The following is a 20,951-nucleotide window of genomic DNA, read 5'->3' on the forward strand; positions in this document are numbered from 1 at the left end:
GTAAGTTGTTAAAATAATTCTTTGGTGCTCATTTCAGCAGCACAGATACTAAAATTGGAATGACATAGAGAAGATTAGCATAAAAATAATTCTTTGCAAACTATAGGATTAGATTCAGGTACAGTGGTGCCTCGCAAGACAAAATTAATTCATTCCGCAAGTTTTGTCGTCTAGCGAATTTTTCGTCTTGCAAATCACGAAATCCCATAGGAATGCATTGAAAATCAATTAATGCGTTCCTATGGTCAAAAAAAGTCCAAACAAAGCCAAATTTGGTACAACAACAGTTTATTAACTGCTCTTTAAAGTCACACATACTGTAAAGAGCAGTTCAAAAATGGAAGGGAAAATAAATTAACTTTATAAACATGACAGAAAAAGATTTAAAAATCAACAAAGTGCACAGTACATTTTCTAAGACTCTGGGGGACCACTCGAAGAAGGCTCCTCTTCCACTCTTTGCTTCTTGGTCAAGAACCTGTCCATAGTCTGCTGCTTCATCCGCCTTTTCAGCAGCTCCCTGAAAGGCGACATGACCCTCGTATCATAAAAGTTCCCAGCGTCATGTGCCACGTGCTTCTCAGGGTGGTGTAGATCTGCAAAAGTCTGCACCTCCTTCCACTTCAGGCAAATGTCCCTCAGTTTTTCGGAGGACTGCTGTTCCTCAGTTGCTTCCTCCTCTTCCAGTGAGGCCTGCTCCTGCGCAGCCTCTGCCTGCAGTTCGACCAGCTCCACGGTGGTCAGCTCGTCGTCGTGCTCCTCCACCAGCTCGCAGACGTCCTTCTCCGTGACCTCCAGGCCCATGGTCCTCCCCAAGGCAACAATGTCCTGCACCACTGTTGACTCTGGTGCATCAGAGTCACTTGGTGCCACACAGTCCGGCCACAGGCTGCGCCAAGCGCAATTCAAATTTCTCTGGCTGATCCCGTTCCAGGCCGTGGTGATCATCTTCAAACAGGTGACGATGTCGAAGTGGTCCTTCCAGAATTCCTGCAGGGTGATGGTAGTGCAGTCAGTCACCTCGAAGCATCGCCTGAAAAGCTCCTTGGTGTAGAGTTTTTTGAAATTGGCGATGACCTGCTGATCCATCGGCTGGAGCAGTGGCGTGGTGTTAGGCGGCAGGAACATGATGTTGATGAAGCTGAACTCCTCCAACAAGTCCACCTCAAGGCCTTTAGGATGGGCAGGAGCATTGTCCATCAGAAGCAAAGCCTTCAGCGGCAGGTCGTTGTCCAGCAGGTACTGCTTGACAGCAGGGCCAAAAGCAAGATTAACCCAGTCCACAAACAGCACACGTGTGACCCAAGCCTTGCTGTTGGATCGCCACATGACACTCAGCCGCTCCTTGTTGATCTTGTGTCTCTTGAAGGCCCGTGGGTTCTCTGAGTGGTACACCAGCAGGGGCTTGATCTTCAGGTCGCCGCTTGCGTTGGCACAGAAGAGCAGGGTCAGACGGTCCTTCATGGGCTTGTGGCCAGGCAGCCTGGACTCCTCCTGAGTGATGAAAGTCCTTTTGGGCATCCTCTTCCAAAACAGCCCGGTCTCGTCGCAGTTGAAGACCTGCTGTGGAACGTAGCCCTCCGTCTTCACAACCTCCAGGAACTCCGCTGCAAAGTCTTCAGCCGCAGGAACATCAGAACTGGCAGCCTCTCCATGCCTGACCACGCTGTGGATGCCAGATCTTGTCTTGAACCGTTCAAACCAACCTCTGCTTGCCTTGAAGTCTTCTGGCTCGGCTGAGGTTCCTGGCTGCTCCCGGATGAGGTCAGCGTGCAAGGCCTTGGCCTTCTCACAAATGACGGCCTCAGACACTGTGTCCCCTGCACGCTGCTTCTCTTCTATCCAGATGAGCAGCAACTTCTCGACCTCCTCCAGAACAGCTGGGCGGTTCTTCACGATCCTGGTGACTCCCTTGGCTGCATCAGTCGCCAGGATCTTCTCCCTCATCTTCAGGATGGTCCCGATGGTTGATGGATTCCTCCCGTACTCCCTGGCGATGTCCGTCACACGTATTCCGCCGTCGTGCTTCCGGATGATCTCCTTCTTCATCTCCAGCGTCACCTTCTCCTTCTTCCTCTCGCCGGCCACTGCAGCAGCAGTCTTCTTAGGTCCCATGGCAGCACAGCTCTTACCTTCGTAAACTCAGAAACAGAAAAAAAAATCAGTGATGTGCTTCAAATCCAAAAAATACAAAAGCACCCAGCCACCCACCACACAGAAATTAAAACCCAGAACCAAGGCCTTGAATCCCAAGCACCCCAATCCAAAATCCAAAACCCCCCCAAAAAGTTTTAAAAGTTTAGCTTACCAAATGGATGCAAGAGAAGTTCTGGAAAAGCTTCAACAATCAATCACCGAAGTCTTCAGAAACCTCAAATGGCTGCAAAATAAGTTTTGGAAAAGCTTCAAAAATCACCAATGTCTTCAAAAACCTCAACTGCTCCCACAGACACCCACCCACCCACAACACAGAAATTGCAAACCCCCCCAACTGCTCCCCCAGCCCCTCCCCAACTGCTGCAAACCCCTCCCCAACTGTTCCCCCACCCAGACAAAAAAAAATTTCAAAAAATAACAACATGGCCAGCACTCAGAAATTCAAACTCAGGAAAAAAACAACAACCATGCCCAGTGGTCACAGAAAATCATAAAATTTCCAAAAAACAACAACCCCCAAATGGTCCCAGATTCCTGCAGAAACCTCCCCAACTGTTCCCCCAGCCAGCCAGCACTCAGAAATTCAAACTCAGAAAAATTTTCAAAAAAACCCAATCTTGCCCAGTGGTCACAGAAAATCATAAAAATTCCAAAAAAAACCCCAAATGGTCCCAGATTCCTGCAGAAACCTCCCCAACTGTTCCCCCAGCCAGCCAGCACTCAGAAATTCAAACTCAGAAAAAAAAATTGGAAAAAAAACCATGCCCAGTGGTCACAGAAAATCATAAAAATTCCAAAAAAAAACCCCAAATGGTCCCAGATTCCTGCAGAAACCTTCCCAACTGTTCCCCCAGCCAGCCAGCACTCAGAAATTCAAACTCAGAAAAATTTTCAAAAAAAACAAAACAATCTTGCCCAGTGGTCACAGAAAATCATAAAAATTCCAAAAAAAACCCCAAATGGTCCCAGATTCCTGCAGAAACCTCCCCAACTGTTCCCCCAGCCAGCCAGCACTCAGAAATTCAAACTCAGAAAAATTTTCAAAAAAAAAACAAAACAATCTTGCCCAGTGGTCACAGAAAATCATAAAAATTCCAAAAAAAACCCCAAATGGTCCCAGATTCCTGCAGAAACCTCCCCAACTGTTCCTCCAGCCAGCCAGCACTCAGAAATTCAAACTCAGAAAAAAAAATTGAAAATAAACAACCATGCCCAGTGGTCACAGAAAATCATAAAAATTCCCAAAAAAGGCCCACAAGCTCCCAGATTATCGCAAACCCCCCCACAACACCAAGTCCTTGAATCCCAAACACCCCAAACCAAAATCCAAACCCCCCCAAAAAAGTTTTAAAAGTTTAACTTACCAAATGGATGCAAGAGAAGTTCTGGAAAAGTTTTGGAAAAGCTTCAAAAGTGAGCAAAGTCTGAGAAAAGGCTACCAAACCACATGCTAACAGTTGCTCCTCGAAGTCAAGTCGCAACTGCAGCTGCTCAAGCTAAGCACCCTTGGTTTTAATGGTTTTTAGACAAAGGAAACAAAGTCGCGAGACGTTTTCGTCTTGCGAAGCAAGCCCATAGGGGAATTCGTCTTGCGAGGCAAATCGAAAATGAAAAAACGTTTCGTCTAGCGAGTTTTTTGTCTTGCGAGGCATTCGTCTTGCGAGGTACCACTGTATAGGATTAAAATTAATGTGAAAGGTTAGCAGTGTCTAACCATCCCACTGATTTCAATGGAAGCCAAACACAACTTTACTGGGTCTAACCCATCTCCTTTGCATTGGCACAAATGGTTTGAAGGTTGGTATATAGTGCTAAAATACAGGAAAGTAAATGGATGTGACTGGCAGACGGGAAACACCAAAGAAAATCATACCCAGAAGTAGACAGTACACACCAACTGTTTAGTATAAAGAAACTGCCATAAATTTTCAGGCTATTCAGATGTATTAATATACGGTAAATTATCATAATGATATGAATTACACAGCTAACAGAGGTTTAATTGAGAAGGTTTGGTTCAAAATCTAATTGCAACTAAAAACTCTGATTGCATTCTTTCTGTTTTTATCATCTGTAAGCAGACACACAGTATGTTTAGAGTATTTTTATTTTTAGTTCCACCATTTTATTCCTTAATTGAGAGGCTTACAGTGGCCTCCAAGCAGCACACAACAGGGGTTAGAAAGTTTGGTTATTCCTGTTTAATTTCCTAAATTAACAGTAGGGGGGAAGGGTTAGTAGAGGCACCAAATTAATCAGCTATCAAATCTCCACCTATTAAGTTCTTTCATTCTTGGCAGTCCTTTAAAAGATCAAAAATACTTATTTTTGATGGTATTATTCTTCAGCTGGCTTCCTCATTACATCAATATCTCCTGACATTAAAAGATGAAGCATGGCAGTTTAGAGAATTCCGATCATACATTGACCTTTTGCTATAATGAAAGTCATGTGTAAATCTAATCACTCTACTATCTGTATACACTGCAATCTGGGAGAAGATTTGGCATTTAAGTTTCTCATTCTAGGGGCTGAAAAGAGAAGAAAATGTGCTGGAGAAGCATACAAACTATTTTTGTGAAGTTTATTAACACTTATTTTCACATATCTAAAAACATAATGTAGTGTTAGCATTGCTGGGGTCTCTCAGTGAGTCATAGAATCATAGAATCCTAGAGTTGGAAGAGACCCCAAGGGCCATCGAGTCCAACCCCCTGCCAAGCAGGAAACCCCATCAGAGCACTCCTGACATAGAATCATAGAATCATAGAGTCCATGTTGCCCAATTACAAATTATTCACAAATTACTCATAAAGCATTTCCATAACAACCATAGCCTTTCCTATTGGACAGGCATGCACATGTTGCCTGGATTGATTTTAAGCTGGTATCTTCTGCCTCACCACAACAGTTTTGGCATCTACTTTGGGTGAGCATATAATACCCCATGGCTGAGTGGAGGGGTGAGCTACTTGCCATTCACTGGACCCACTGGGAAACTCAACAAACCTGCTCCACCTGGAGCTGGGTGAGGAGAGTGAAGGTGACGGCTGTGGTGGGCAGCCTGAGGAAGCTCCATGCACCTTGGTGGCTGCCCATATAAAAGGAAGCTGAGAGAGAGAGAGAGACTAGACTGAGCGACAACAGTTGCTTCCAAGAATCCTCCTTTGTGAGATTTTGTGGGTCAGCTGTGTTTGTTTAGGCCCTGCTAAGAGCCAGGGTGGATGGGTGCAGTCCTTTGTAGGAGCCAGGAACCCGAGAACAAAGGTGAGTCAGAAGGGAAAGGAACTGATATTGGTCTGTATTTATTGGTAATTTTGTATTAATGTACCGTTTGTACATGTAACAGGCTATTTTTGGAAACATTTGCTGTTGTTTAAGTTGCCTGTTTTGCTTAGAAATATTCTTTACATATTAGGCAGTATAGAAATGGTCTAAATAGAATAAAAAACATACCACCTGTGAACCTTCATAAAGGGAGGAACTGGCTGGAGCGTGTCCCCATCTAAACATCTCCCTTAAAATGAAGGACTTCCAATCTGCCAGAAGTGCTCTGGAGGTGGTACAGTTTGGGATTGTACCAAGTGCTGCTCTGAATGTGCAAACTGGCCACCTCAGTGAGTCTGCAACTGAGACAGGAAACTGCATTATTTCTCTCCTATTTCTGGTATTTTTAAACCATATTTGTTTTGTTAAGTACCCCTGTTGTACCCAAGAATCTTTCTCCTTGTTATGTCACTAACATTCCTAAACAAAACCACGTGGAACATGGTAGTCAATCAGGTTAAATATCAGGGAGGACAAATAAAGCCGAGGATAATGAAGGCAAAGAAAGAGAAGTTAAATTGTGCCAAGAGTTATTATAATCAAAGCAATGGAAAGGTTTGAGTAAGTACCTTTTCAGTAATTTGTTCAGCTTTGTTGACTATGTTAATATGTTACTTTTGAAGCAAATACCAAAATTAGAGCACTAAACTCTTCTGATGTGCAAGTATTTTGTTCTTTTAGCAAATCCCTTTCATTATCTGCCAAATTAAAAATGATTTAATTTCACTTTTCAGAATTGTGTGCATCTGTTTGAAGCATTTTGCGTATGTTCATGCAATTTGTCCATTTTTTATTGTGTTGGCTAATAAACATTTCATTTATCAATCACGACAATAGCATGGATGGTTTTAAATTATGTAAGACTATGAATGCTTCAACTCTGCATGTCCTGTCAACATGGTCATTTTTGTAAGATGCAGTGGCAGTGTGAGAAATACCAACCCAGTCTTCCACCCAGATGAGCAGGTTTAACTTAGGCCAGGGTCTGCAGCCACTGTTTATTGATAGTGGAACTTGTGCATGTGCTTTCACACTTCATTCATTAAATATTTAGCAAGGGATAATTATTATATAAAAAGGCGGGAGACTTGCTTCCTTGAAAGACAACATGTTTTCTTCATATATCTATTTTCCTATACCAGCACGGGGACAGGGGACACATGAAAGAGAAAATAACTTACGCAAAGACAAGCACTATAAAATAAGGACAGTTCCTGATAAGTCAGCATAAATGGAAAGTGTATGTATGTATTTACATCAGACTTATGTACATCCTTACGTTGGAGTACAGGCATGTACGATACTATAGGTGGACTTCATATCCTTTCCCAAAATATCCAAAGTTTGCTGATGAAAAATCTGAATTTCAGCATACTCTACATGAAGTTGCAAGAAGAAACCAATTCCATACAAGAGAAGAGCCTCACTAATGTTATTAGCAATCAAAGAAAACGGAACATATCCCAAAGCACAAGAGGGTAAAGGCAGAAAGCTTCCTTTGCAGAAACAGAAAGCTTTCTCTAAATTCACCTTGAAAGTACTCCATCTCACTGTGTGATGTTCGATTTCTTTCTTACCTAGCAGGTAATTATAGAACTTCTTTCCCTAATGCATACAGAAAAGGGTCATTTCAACATTTTATGGAGATTGTCACAGTTTGTTCTCCTTGATATCTTTTTTAAAAATTACTTGCTCAGAATATCCATGCTCCCTCCCACTGCATGCTCCCAAACTGCTGCTCATTCGTTATTATTCATTCCTTCATTTCCCAGATTTTGTCCCCTGGCTGTTTCATTTGATATTAAACTGCTTTTGCACGAATATTGCTGAACTCTGCACTTTGAGTTTCTTGTTCCTCTACTTTCTCATTTAAGTCGAGATATGTACGCCATTACCAAGGAATCACTGTGCTTTAGGTTTGTGAAGAGAGTGCAGCAAGCCCAGCAAGGTACTATGTGAGGCTAAATATATACTCTATACTTTAAAAACAGTAATTCTAAAATGCTGCACCAAGAAATGCTGAATGTCACAGTTTCTATAAATTATGTGAAATAAGCACATTTGTGAATATTAGCTCAATTTGTTTAATTTCTTCTTCTGCTGCTTGTCATGGGAAGAATCCAGGAGTTGTGCAAGGTGCCTCTAACCACTGGGAAAGTGACCCCAGCGTTGGCGTTATGGATCCTACCAAAAATTAGTCACATGCTTTTAAGCTTATCCCCAGGGTTATTTAAGGTGTAGAAGCTTCCTTTTCATTCAAAGTGAGATGAGCTTCTCGAACTGCTGGATTTTTCATGTAGTACCAAATTCTGAACATAAAAATAACCCTGCTGGATCAGACCCTAGCCCTAACCCCAAAGTCCACCTTGTTCAACACTATTTTCTTTTTTTCTTCTTTTTTATAAAATGTTTATTGAGATTTTACAGAAAAGAAAAACAGTGTGATAAAAAATCCCAAAAACAGACATTCAAAAAAGTAGAAAAAGAAGGGGGAAAAGGGGGGGGGGAATCTTTAAAAAAAATATCAATTTTTCAATATCTTTGGGTTCATTTGCTTATTTCCTTGACCTCCTCATACCTCCCCTTTTTGTATTCCCGTTTACAAAGTCCTTTCAGCAAATCCTTACCCTCTTTCATTTATCTTTACTCTATATTCTTAACCTATTATAACTATAAATTTTCATCCATATAACTATCTATATTTACATATTCTTATAAACCTTAATCCTTAATACCAAAACCACTTATTTTCAGTCCAACATCATTTTAACATTCATTAATTTTACAGTATTTCTGTAGATAGTCTTTAAATTTCTTCCAGTCGTCTTCCACCATTTCTTCTCCCTGGTCTCGGATTCTGCCAGTCATTTCCGCCAGTTCCATATAGTCCATCACCTTCATCTGCCATTCTTCCAGAGTGGGTAAATCTTGTGTCTTCCAATACTTTGCAATAAGTAATCTTGCTGCTGTTGTAGCATACATAAAAAATGTTCTATCCTTCTTTGGCACCAATTGGCCGACAATGCCTAGAAGAAAGGCCTCTGGTTTCTTCAGGAAAGTATATTTAAATACCTTTTTCATTTCATTATAGATCATTTCCCAGAAAGCCTTAATCCTTGGGCACGTCCACCAAAGGTGAAAGAATGTACCTTCAATTTCTTTACATTTCCAACATTTATTATCGGGCAAATGATAGATTTTTGCAAGCTTGACTGGGGTCATGTACCACAACACTATTTTCTGCAGTAGTCCATCAATCACATGCTTTTGGGAAGCCCAGAGGTACAGCGTGAAGATAGCTCTCTCCCTCTGTTCTTCCCCAGCAACCAGTATTGACTCTGAAACTGGAGGCTGGACAGAGTCGGCCACTGACGCCTTTTCCCTCCATGAATTTGCCAAATCCCATTTTGAAGCCATCTACTTTAGTGGCCCTCACCACATCCTGCGGTAGTAATTTCTGTAAATGGCTTTCTTTTGCCTGCCCTGCCTCTCCTGCCACCACTTACATTGGATGTCTCTGTGTTCCAGTATAATGGGAGAGGAGAAACTTCTCTCTCTCTCTACTTTCCCCACACCATGCATAATTTTATAAAGGAGTCTCTCAATTGGTCTTTTTTCTAAAATAAAAACCCTAATCACTATTGTCTCTCTAAAGTGCTCTGTCCCTTTGAAAATTTCCTGCAGATTGTTTTCATTGGATGAACTGGAGTTCTAGCCATATGAAAGAAAGGAAAATTCTCTCTCCACTTTCTCCCCACCATGTTATAAACCTCTGCCACGCTTCCCATTTGTTGCACTTCTTTCTAGATTAAAATATTTTTCTACATTTTCATGAATTTCATATTTATATCCACTCATTCCTGAAAACATGACCCTTTACCCCATAAGAGACAAAATACTATCAGACACGAATCCCATCACAACGTGTTCAGAAAACAAATGTAACTCCATCCACAGGGCAGGAAGACAGTCTGCTATGTTGTGTGGAAGGAAACATACCTGATTTCAGAGTCAACCCTCAACACAGCCCACTAGATTCCCGGTGAAATAAGGTATATTTCAAGAACATCAACAGAGAGCAATGTCGTGCCATTGGGCAAATCACTTACCCAGACATTTCCGTCTTGGTGATATGGCTTCCAGTTTCTCCCTGTATCACTATAAAGCATCCGGTACTGCGTCACCCAGTCAGAGCTGCTGTATCTGCCTTGAGTAGCAATGGAGCTGATCTGCTTCCTGTTGCCAAAATCCACTTGCAGCCACTGGTAATGATCACTGTCTGACGGACACCAGCCTCCAGCCCCTGAGAAGTTAGATGGAAAGACAGGTATTTACACTGTTTAATACCTAACAGAGCTTTCTTGGAAATTACCACAGCTGAAAGATTGTGGGTGGCATGCCACTTAGATTTACTCAGAGTAGACGTTAGTAAAAATTTGCCATATTACCTAATTTCAGTGGAAGAGTCTCCCTCCGGAGGTGGTGGACTCTCCTTCCTTGGGGAATTATAAGTGGAGCTTGGATGGCCACCTGTCATGGATGCTTGAGCTGAAATTCCTGCATTTCAGGGGTTGGACCAGATGACCCCTGGGGTTCCTTCCAACTCTACAATTCTATCGTTCTATTAGTCAATAAGTCTACTCTGAATAAAACGTAGTGGAACACCACCCATTGAAACCGCTGAACATGACTGAATTAAGTTGGTTTCAATGCATCTATTCTGAGTAAAACTTAACTACCACACTTTAATTCTGATTATACACCTGCTAGAGATGGAAGAGGAGTGTGTGTAAATTGATTTTCCCATTTTGAGGGGAAGAGCAGAAAGTGTGTGTGGTTGGTTTTTTTTTTAAGTTTCCTTTAAAAAAAAAATTCGAAACTGCCATGGCAAGGAGGGAAGTTCTCTCTGCCTACTATGCCACTGAAGCTTTTGCCAGAGACAGATGCTTTTAAAAGAATAAAGCAAGGGGGGGTGCAAGAAGCTCTGCTCCACTGTACAGAAAACTTCTTCCCCTCCCTGACAACATTTGAATTTTGGCCGCAGGAATGGCCAAACCCACCCCCACCCCCACAATTTACCAGCTGCTGAATTGTGACAAATTGAGAGTGACTGTTTTGGTCCACCCAAGTCACTTTCACAAATTTTGAAATTATTCACACTCCACACAGACTCCACATGACTGGGTGCCTTACACAACATGGCTCCAGGAGCCATTCTCACGATGATTGTGTAAGATGTTTCCTGCAGCATTGTTTCCAAAAGTACTAATTCACACTAGCTTTTCTTTAGATGGCCACTTGCTAGCAGTGTAAACAGACCCTTTGGGAAGATAATAGGGTGTAGGGGTTTATAAAGCTCCCTCTGAGACATTTTTTTATGCTCTACTTTGTCCACTCTGTGGAAAATTTCTTCACTGAGAGGCAGACGATAGAACCACAACACAGCTTCAGCAACAAGCTGCACTGCTCTTTTCTGTGAGTTTCCAGTAGGAATGTGTGTAGCCTCTTTCTGAAGATTTGCTGGTCTTATCAAACCCATTTTGCTTCCCTTGAAGTGTCTCAGAAATTTCTTTCACCCAGGTTAGAAGGAACCTCAAAATTATTCACTTTGGGCAAAGCTCAGCAGTAGCTCTGTTATGGTGAATATATATCAGTCGAGTATTATATCCTTATACCTTCATAATAACTGTCAAAGTGTAATAACTTCAAAGCTTCAACAAATTTGCCACAACATCTCATGTCAGGCTTGACTAGTGCAATTCAGTGACAGGTGATTTATTCCCTGTGTCCTTCCTAAGTTCCCACATTAAAGGACCATTTCAAATTAAGTGAGAGGGGAAAGAGCATCTACGTCTAAAGTCTCTGCAGCACCGTAGCATTCATTGAAATGTATAAGCTTGAAAGATTTTCATCAGTGAAACATAAAGGGGAGAATGGATGACTTTCATTTTGGTTGGCTGAGCATATAGGGGTATCATGAAGTACATTGAGCTTTGCTTGACAAATGTTTTATAGCTGCTGGTGGGGCAATGAACTGATTTCCAATGCAATGGAGTTAGCAGTTGTTATCATCATACATTAAACTCTCTTGAACCATCTCCCTCTTTAAAGAATTTTTTTGGGATCTGTCTCTTGAAGTTGCTGTGGACATTTTATTCCCACATTTATTTATTTGAATCTTTCTAAACTTCACTTTCACAGAAATAATAATGGGTGGCATACAATATAAAAACACAATGCTATAATAATAAAGCATCAAAAGCATGCCAATAAACTTACTGGGGTTGCCACCAAACCCAAAATTCAAATTTGACCTATCCGCAGCAGCTTGGGGGGTGGGGTAAGAGGAGGGGACTGCATTGGAGCAGGCTTCGCTCTGGTCTACTCCAAAAGTAGGAAAAGGGGCCGGAGCACAGCTGAACCCCAGAGCATCACCCACCCAGCTTTCCCTCTAACGTTATCCTTCTTTGCAGGCTAACCTTTCTCCTTCAGGTCCATGGGTGTTGCTACGGTCAGAAGATGGTTGCTGTTTTATTCAAAGTCGGGAAGGAATTTCCCCTGCTCTGCAGGTTTAGCCTTCCCCATAGCAATTGTCACAACTTTGGCGGTTTTAGGCCTTGGGTGGAATCCTTTAGTCTAACAATCGAAGAAGGGGTGGTGTGGTGACTCACCCCTTTTGTGGCGGCGATATCAGGGTTCCCTGTTAGAGGGGTCTTGAAGCGAGTTGCTGACCACAAACACACAGCGGCGGGCCATAGAGCTCCCCTCAGTATGCAGGAGGCAGTCAGCTGTGTAAACACATTTTGCGGTGTCCCACATTCCTGAATTGACCCTGTCTTGCCTCAGACCCTCCAGCTGGGGGCTGAGAGGGATACACACCCAATGCCTAAGCCAAGGTTTCCTACATCTGAAATTTAATAAAGTTGTGGCCATTTTAATATCAAATATGTTGTCATGCCTATTCCCTGATCCTGAGGTCTGGCTCCCAGAAGGGGGGGGGGACTGCGCCTGGGCACACAAGCCAGAGAGCCAATTCACGCATCCTGCTAAACTGTTGATTATCATGACATCTACAAACCGCAGTGAGACTCACACATCAGCCCTCCCCATAGCTGTCAACTTTCAGATTTGAAAATAAGGGATCAGCAGCCTCACCTGTCCCGGGGACAGTCTACGGGATATCTAACAATCCAGGATAGCAGCGGGAAGCAGTGGGAAGTGGCGCTGGAATAAGGGAATTTCCCACAAAAAAGGGAAGGTTGACAGCTATGGCCCTCTCCCTTCTCCTTTGGCACAACTTTGTCCTCCCCTTTCCAGTTAACAATAATTTAGTCTTGCATTCAAATGCTGAACATAACAAACAAGCCCATTATTTGAAGCTGGATTATTTCACACACATCATAAATAAACTAAATTGGTTCATTGCATAAGGACAAAATGACAGTACAGTTTATAAAAAAGATGCAAAAAAATTCAACCTCTTTCTTTTGGCCATGCCAAAAGAAGCAGAGGGGTTGGGGCAGTTTGTGAACCCAAGACTCACTGCAGCTCATTCCCATCACAGTAAACTGTGGACTGACCCATGTTAGAGTTGAGCAGTCCAATATTTATTCCTAAATAAATGCCACTGAGTTCAGTGGGGTCTTTCTCTCTCAAGCATTCATAGGATTGCTGCCTAAGAAAGCTTGTATTATGGGTAGCAATGTATAAGGAGAACAGGACGCACACATTCCTAACAGAATGTATAGAATTTGTATCCCAAACAGGAAGAGCAATACCATTTTAACAAGCATTATGTACAGATTCAAACATCCTTCCTCAGAAGTAAATCCCACTGAGTTTGGTGAGACTTACTCCCTTGTGAAGCTGCTTGGGAAAATTTGAGCCTTAGTTAAAAGGATTTGCATTCCCTTCCTGATAGGCTGTACTTGAAATTCATGATGCCACACGAAGCATGAGCTAGTACTATGAGATAGTCTAGGATGTAACATCACTTTTGTCCGGAATATTCTGAATGCTTAAAAAAGCAAACAAACAATTAAACCAAACTACTAGAACACTAGAATCATATTTGTTGGTGGCAAAAGACCTTTCTACTAGGCAGATCTGTCTGAGATTCAAGCAGGCTCTGCTGTTTTGCTCCCCAGGAAGCCTCACCAGCAGCAATCACTCACTAAATTGATGACAGAAGGTCTGCTTCTTCAGCTTAACCTTTGGGTATCACAGTCTATAGGTGCCTCTAGCCTCTTTTTCCAGAGCAAAACCTGTCACAGAGGAGGTCTTAGCAGTGCAGAATATAAAGAGCTAAACATTCTGCCACTAACATGAACCAATCCCTGCTGTGTGTACACACAAATATGCTAGCATTTTTACAAATGATTAAAGAGAGCAAATCAAATACATACTGCTTAAAAACAATTTACCTTTGAAGTTACAAAAAGAAAAGGCAAAGTCAGGAGATTCACCCAACTACTGCAGCATACCCTCCAACATTGCTCCGATGAAAAGAGGGACATTCTGTGCTACATCAGAAAGCTTCTCCTGTGTTTGACCTCACTGCACATATAGGCAGCATCTGCACATCAACATCGGTCATCTTGAGCCAAGTGCAACCTCTCAGCCTTACCTACCGCACAGGACTGTTGTAAAGAAAAAAATGTGTGCTGGAAGGGATCGTGTACAACACCTTCAACAGATAAATGGAATGAAATAAAATTTTAGCTGTACCCTGCCTTGAGTCCATGTCAGGGGAAAGGGGGTGGGTTATACATTTATATAATGTATATATAAATAACTGTGAGGATAAGGAACATTTCAGAGAGTAAATCCTGTTGAACTCAGTGGGACTTAGTTCTGAGTAAAAATGCATAGAATAGCAGTGTAAGGCTGCACAGTCTTCACCCAGTTACCTGGGAGTAAGCTCCATTGAATACAGTGGGACTTACTTCTCAGTAGACAGTGTAAGGCTCCATTTACAATAAATGAATAAACACTCCACATATTTCCTTAAAAAATGGCTGGCTGCTGAAGCACTGAGATTACAGAATTTAAAATGGATTAGTGACATTTTCCTTCAAAATTATGGGAAGGGCTTCTTGTGACAGCTTCACTATTTCCTTCATTTGGTGCAGAAAAATTATTTTCCATATAAGCAGGACTCTGTTTTTGAACCTACACACACACACACGCGCGCACGCGTGCACACACACACACCCCACTTTTAATTGTTCTCTGAGATATGAAGGGGAGGAAAAAGGAAAAATAGGACATTCTGGGATCAAAACAGAATCCAGGATGGCTTCTGTAATTCCAGGGCTGTCCCTGGAAACTCAGGACACTTGGACAGTATCCTACTGCTACTACTTCAACTGCCACTTGTTTATAAAGCACCTCAAAAGTTAGGCGCTCTGCTGTGCTTGAGTTAAAGAAGTGACAAACCCTGCCCACGGATGGTTTTGCTTTTCAACCTTCAGCAGCCTAGGACACTCTAGCTGAGTACTACAGTTCCCATCAGCACCAGGCTGGTGGGGGTGGTGACAGCTGGGGCTGGTGGAAGTTGAAGACCAAAACCTCTGGAAGGCATCAGGTTGGCATTTGTTGTTTAGTCGTTTAGTCGTGTCCGACTCTTCGTGACCCCATGGACCAGAGAACGCCAGGCACTCCTGTCTTCCACTGCCTCCCGCAGTTTGGTCAAATTCATGTTGGTAGCTTCGAGAACACTGTCCAACTATCTCATCCTCTGTCGTCCCCTTCTCTTTAGAGATAGTAGTAATGGGGGACTTCAATTACCCGGATATTTGTTGGATGTCAAACTCAGCCAAGAGCATAAGGTCAAACAGATTCCTCACTGGCCTTGCAGACAACTTCATTGTCCAGAAAGTGGGAGAAGCAACAAGAGGAACAGCCATTTTAGATCTGGTCCTAACCAATGTTGATGACCTGGTTAGTGGAGTAGAAGTGGAAGGATCATTAGGCGCGAGGGTCTCCTACATATTTCCTACATCTTCAGCAACAAAATTGTCCAAGACAGTTAACCAAGTCAAAGCCATGCGTGGATTTCATGGGTTTCTGCTCCCTTAAGAAGCCGGTGTGCTGCAGTGGATGTTCTGCAGGATCTAAAGTAAGGCTATGTCTGCTCAACTCTCAGCTCAACCTTAAGTGACCTTTGGCCGGTTGCTTTCTCTCAGCATACGCTTCCTCAGGTGTTTGTGGTGCGTGTGTGTGTGTTAATGTCAAGCACAGCATGGGGGGGGAGGGTAGCCTAGCACAGGCTTCCTCAACCTCGGCCCTCCAGATGTTTTGAGACTACAATTCCCAGTATCCCTGACCACTGGTCCTGCTAGCTAGGAATCATGGGAGTTGAAGGCCAAAAACATATGGAGGGCCGAGGTTGAGGAAGCCTGGCCTAGCAAATATATTAAATACACCTTTAATCCATACTTTTCATAGGTATCCCAAGATATTATCCTTCTCCAAAGTGTCAGTTCACAGAAAACTCAGAGTAAACTCTTGCAGTAAGAAAAGGAAGCAAAATGAAGGAAAGCAATATTGGGGGTTGCTCATTCTGCTTATGTGAAGGCAGCAGTGACCAGCCCAAAAGGAGGCCATGTACCGTATCTTTGCTAGACACATGAGGAGATCGATGGGAAGTTTCCTCGTACTGTTTGATCTATCACGTGGTGTAATTTGGGCAAGTTGATTACTTTATTCATTTAGTCTGTGAAATGTGTAGCGTCTATTGATCTGAGGATTAAGGGCAGTTCTTCTTTAATCAGGTACACACTCTTAGCATAAGTTGGAAGAAAGTTGGATTAGTCAGAGAGTTTTCTTTGTGGAATTCTCACAGGAACCCATATCACCGTTGTTTGCTTGTTTAATGTTACATCCTTCATTTAAGCACACTGTCGCAGACCAATGTATACTTCATTAAACTATGAATGAACATTCTTGTCCATTATATAACCAGAATGTTGGAGGAAAGCTGCAGGCACATTCTCTGAAATGCTACATTTCTTTGTGCAGGGATTTTATTTTCCATGAGGGAACATTCAAATTTGAGATCATCAGCAATTAAAATTGGGCCGTACATGTAATATGGGGGGGGCACATGCATCTGGTGGGTCCCCATCTGGCCCATGGTCCCTCCCAGGGGTGTAGCGTGGGGGGCGCAGGGGGGGCCGGCCGCACCGGGCGCAACATCTGGGGGTTAGGGTTAGGGGGCGCAAATCCACGGGTTAGGGGGTGCAAATCCACAGGTTAGGGGGTGCAAATTACTTGCCTTGCCCCGGGTGCTGACAACCCACGCTACGCCACTGGTCCCTCCTCCCCAGGGCAGCCTACCCCACCACCTGAGCAAGTTGTGAGGAAACAGCGCATATGTGTTTTTCCATGCATGCTGCACAGAAGTAGAGTGAATTGCTTGTGGAATGCTATAGGAGAACTCAGTCAGTAGAGCATGAGACTGGTAATCTCAGGGTTGTGGGTTTGAGCCCCAGGGTGCATCGCAGGGGGTTGGACTAGATGACCCTTGTTGGTCCCATCCAACTCTACAATTCTACGATACTATGATGTCATAATGCCAGATGAAATAGCTAATAAGATCTGTCTATGTAAACAATGTCATAAAACTAATTCACTGCTTCCTGTTCTGAGTCTGAATGGGCAAACAGTTTTATTCCTATTTTTAGCCTCCTTCCCATGACAAATCACTGTAAAGGTGTGAGGTTTTCATAACTGACAAGTTTTGACAAAAATCCCCTCTGCTTTTCAGCTCAGTCTCACTATTTGCATTTCCCTGCTGCTAGTGTGTGTCTTTTGGTCTCAGTTTTAGCATCCCCAAATCTATTAAATCCAGTCAGTTCCATTTTCTTGTATGATTTTTCACTGCTTAAGTTCAAATCTTTGCTGAACTTTAAAAATGAGAAAGCACAAAATATAATGACGGCATTTTATGATTTTTCAATATGTAAGCTACATGTTTAAAGATGAATTATTATGAATTGCTATTGTATTAAATATTCTTTCTTGCCCTGGAACTGTATGCATTATATATATATATATATATATATATATATATATATATATGCAGGTTTTGGTGTCTTCGGGTGTCTTCCCGTGTAAGAGTCAGGGTGTCTGTGCGACGTTTCGACGAGGTCTCACTCGTCATCTTCAGGCTGGTGCTTTCGGCTTCTTGTTACTGGAACAAGAAGCCGAAAGCACCAGCCTGAAGATGACGAGTGAGACCTCGTCGAAACGTCGCACAGACACCCTGACTCTTACACGGGAAGACACCCGAAGACACCAAAACCTGCATTCCTATACCCGTGAAAATCTACGAAAGCAAATATATATATATATATATATATATATATATATATATATATATGATATGAAACTCAAATACAGTATTATCATCAGAAGCGGCAGCATTCCCATTAAATCTGCCTAACAGCGAGCTCAATTAGAATAAATCCCCATGGTAGGGGACACATTTCTCAGTCCTCATTGCCCTGCCAGCCTTCTTAATGGAGCTCAACTCCAAATCAATGATCTGTCTGCCCTAATGAACAAAAGCAGAGGATGGCAAGAGCTGATAGCAATGCGAGATAAACAGGCTCTCAGAGCCAATCAGCTGCCGCTGGAGGAGCTGGGCAGGTCTCCCTAGAAAGAGTTCCCACCAGCAAACAAGCATTTAGTAGCTTCAGTTATTTTAACTGACACATCACAGTGAGCTATGCCTGAACCATCTGCTCTGCTTCCCAGTTACAAATGAAAACATGCAACAACAAAAACCCCACAGACAACAAACCACAACCCTCATTCACAACTGTATCAGAAGGGAATTTCAGCTGTGTTCTGAAAGGGGTTTAAAAAGGCCTTATGCAACGTCTCTATCAAAAACTTGCTGGCGGGCAGGAAACCATCTGGGCTTTTTAGATGGAGGGCTGAGGTGAGACGGCCACAGGAAAGGCTGGACTTTGGCAGCCGACAGCGACTGCAGAGACTGATGGAAGCATTAGGTCAGCTTATATTAGGCAAATTATCTTCTGGTTGTCTTAGCAGAGGCCAGGGAAGAAGGAAACTAGTTTCTCTTAGCTCTCCTTGGTGATGGGTAGATTCATACCTACGCAGTTTAACTGCCTCCCAGGTCACACTATGCAGCAGAGACCCTGGTTTGTCCTGTTCTTTCACATGTTATCATCCTCTTTATTCTGGAACCTTCAATGATGGACTACAAAAAGTTTTGTAGAAGTCAAAGTCTACAGTATCTACCCATATGCCAGAATGATGCTGCATCATCGCCCTATAGCATCAAGTGGGGAACCGGGGGCGGGGGGATTTTTGACCTGTCACAATCTCCTCCTACCCCGATGGGCCAATTTTGACAGGTGGGCAGGACAACTCACCCGTCAATCACTTGGCATCATTACACCAGGTGAGGCAGCCCCACCCTCCTGTCAAAGTTGACTCACAAGGGTTGGGGGAGACAGTGGCCAAGCAAGATCAAACTTTTGGCACATCATTGATAATCCACCTCACTTCACACAGTCTCTATGGGCCGTTGCTTTCTTTTGTCCAAAGACAATAGCTTATAATCTTCAGGATGTTAAAAAGTAGCTTCCCAAGGAAAACTGAAGGACCAGAAAGATGAACTTTGTGCCTGATCCACTTGAGCAGTGTGCTCTGAAAATGGCCTCTTATCTAATTTCAGGGTGAGCAGCCGTTGTGCTGTCCACTGCAGCACTTCCGGCACACCCCACAGTGCCACACCATATTCGTGGGGTCATTACTGCTTCTTCTGGCCACTGCGGAGGCTCATGTTCAAATCCAGCCACTCTGTGGGGGCCTGGGGTGTGTGGCCTGGGAAGTGGAGCTGAGGGATGCAGTCTTCACTCAGGTCTGCTCCCCAGGCATATATTCCAGCCAGCGCTGAACTCGCCAGCTCAGTTTTCCAGGAGCATCACCCGCCTGCCCCCCCTTTATTATTTTGCTTGTTTGTTTAACTTTTTCCTTTTCAGATTTTGGGTTTGCTATGGCTTTTAAATGGTGGCCATATTCGGAGCCATATTCGGCCATATTCGCTAAGGAATTTTCTCTGCACTGCAGGTTTGACCTTCTCCATAGCATTGGTCACAACTTTGGCAGTTTAGGTCTTGGGTGGAATCCTAATCTGGGGAGGGTGAAGTGGTGACACCCTCCCCCCAACTTTGCAGCTGAGCATGCAATAAACCTAGCCAATGATATAATTCTGCTCACATGACATGCAGAGAACAAGGTGCAGAGCAGTTCTCTTAGGACGTCTTGCCTAGCTCTCCCCACAGCCTTGGTGCCTAGCTGTGGTTTTTGGGTTCACCAGCATGTATTTCTGTTCTAGCAGAGATATACAGATCAGCAATCAGCTTTTAAGTTGTCATCATCATAATCTTATGCATTACACCAAATTCCCTTCTTTCGTTAATACTTGGCAGTGAATGATTGCTCGGAAGCAACACAAGGATTATTAAACCAAGGGTTTTAAAAATCAGTTAATCACAGAGACCTCTCAATTTTAAAGTTAATCTACCTTGGAAATAATAAGCTAGCTCTATCAAATTGTTAAGAAGATAGGCCTGAATGATTCTTCTTCCTACAATAACAGTGAGGAAATAAGAGAGGCAATATTTCCTATTTAAAAATAAATACCACTAATATAATAAATGGAGATTGACTAGTTTGATTTTCTTCCTTTTTTGTCCTGTTCCTATTTCCTTAGATAGACTGTTGAACAAAAATGTCCCCCCCCACCTTGAAAATGTTTCTGGGGATCCAGATGTGCCTAGGGAGGACCTGAACCGCAGCAGCGCAGTGGCAGTTGAAGGTTCTACGGGGGGAGCCCTTCCAAACAAGGAGCTCTCAGGAAGTGCATTCCGTACGTGGTCTGTGCTGAAGTATTCATGGTGTTTTCAAATTTGATGCCACTGTGTAACTGCAGTGTTATTGATTTGGGGAGGTGGGCAAAGTGAATAAGCTGCCTTTGGACGCTACACACACACACACACACACACACACACACACACACACACACACAAACACACACACACACACACCCCTGGGAATAGAAACTGCATTTTCTGTCTTTTCCTAGCACAGCATACATCTCTGGAGCCCTCGCTTTGTTACCACTTGGCACACAGCAGCAAGAATGAAAAGGCAATGAGGAGGAAGACCAGAAGACAGCAGAGAAAAAGAAACAGTAACTCAAAGGCAACAGTAAATTAGACGTAGAAGGTCACACCTAGCCGATATGTGACAGTAGGCCAAGCTAAAATTAGAACTTGGCTTAAAATTACCTGTTGCCATGGTATTGTTTATGCTATGTGAATGTTTTTATTAACAGATGTGCTGATCACACCTCAAGTAGCCAATGTATATTCAGCGTAGGTTGTTTTTCCTTGAGTCTTTGTAGATCAATCATATAAATATGAGCT

General features: G+C 43.0%; 2 protein-coding genes across 3 annotated transcripts in view; both read right to left on the reverse strand.

Annotated features, from left to right (window-relative positions):
• The window catches only part of CNTNAP2 (contactin associated protein 2), a 1,119,417-nt gene that overhangs the window by 668,297 nt on the left and 430,169 nt on the right, over nucleotides 1-20,951 (reverse strand). The window contains exon 3 of the mRNA XM_082192749.1: nucleotides 9,594-9,787. Coding sequence (XP_082048875.1) covers nucleotides 9,594-9,787 — 194 coding nt within the window. The remainder of the gene's footprint in view (nucleotides 1-9,593; nucleotides 9,788-20,951) is intronic.
• Nucleotides 382-3,767, reverse strand: LOC309515199 (tigger transposable element-derived protein 1-like). Of its 2 annotated transcripts, none has more exons than XM_082192853.1 (2): nucleotides 3,522-3,767; nucleotides 382-2,380 (listed from the first exon to the last, which is right to left on the reverse strand). In XM_082192853.1, the coding sequence occupies exon 2, from the start codon at nucleotides 2,113-2,115 to the stop codon at nucleotides 415-417; it is 1,701 nt and encodes a 566-aa protein (XP_082048979.1). In that variant the 5' UTR covers nucleotides 2,116-2,380; nucleotides 3,522-3,767; the 3' UTR covers nucleotides 382-414. The 2 variants fall into 2 exon arrangements, with proteins under 2 accessions (XP_082048979.1, XP_082048978.1); XM_082192852.1 differs by lacking the exon at nucleotides 3,522-3,767 and having other exon boundaries at nucleotides 382-2,141; nucleotides 2,309-2,480.

The sequence above is a fragment of the Podarcis vaucheri genome, assembly GCF_965113315.1.
Source record: "Podarcis vaucheri genome assembly, chromosome: 12".
Lineage (NCBI taxonomy): Eukaryota > Metazoa > Chordata > Lepidosauria > Squamata > Lacertidae > Podarcis > Podarcis vaucheri.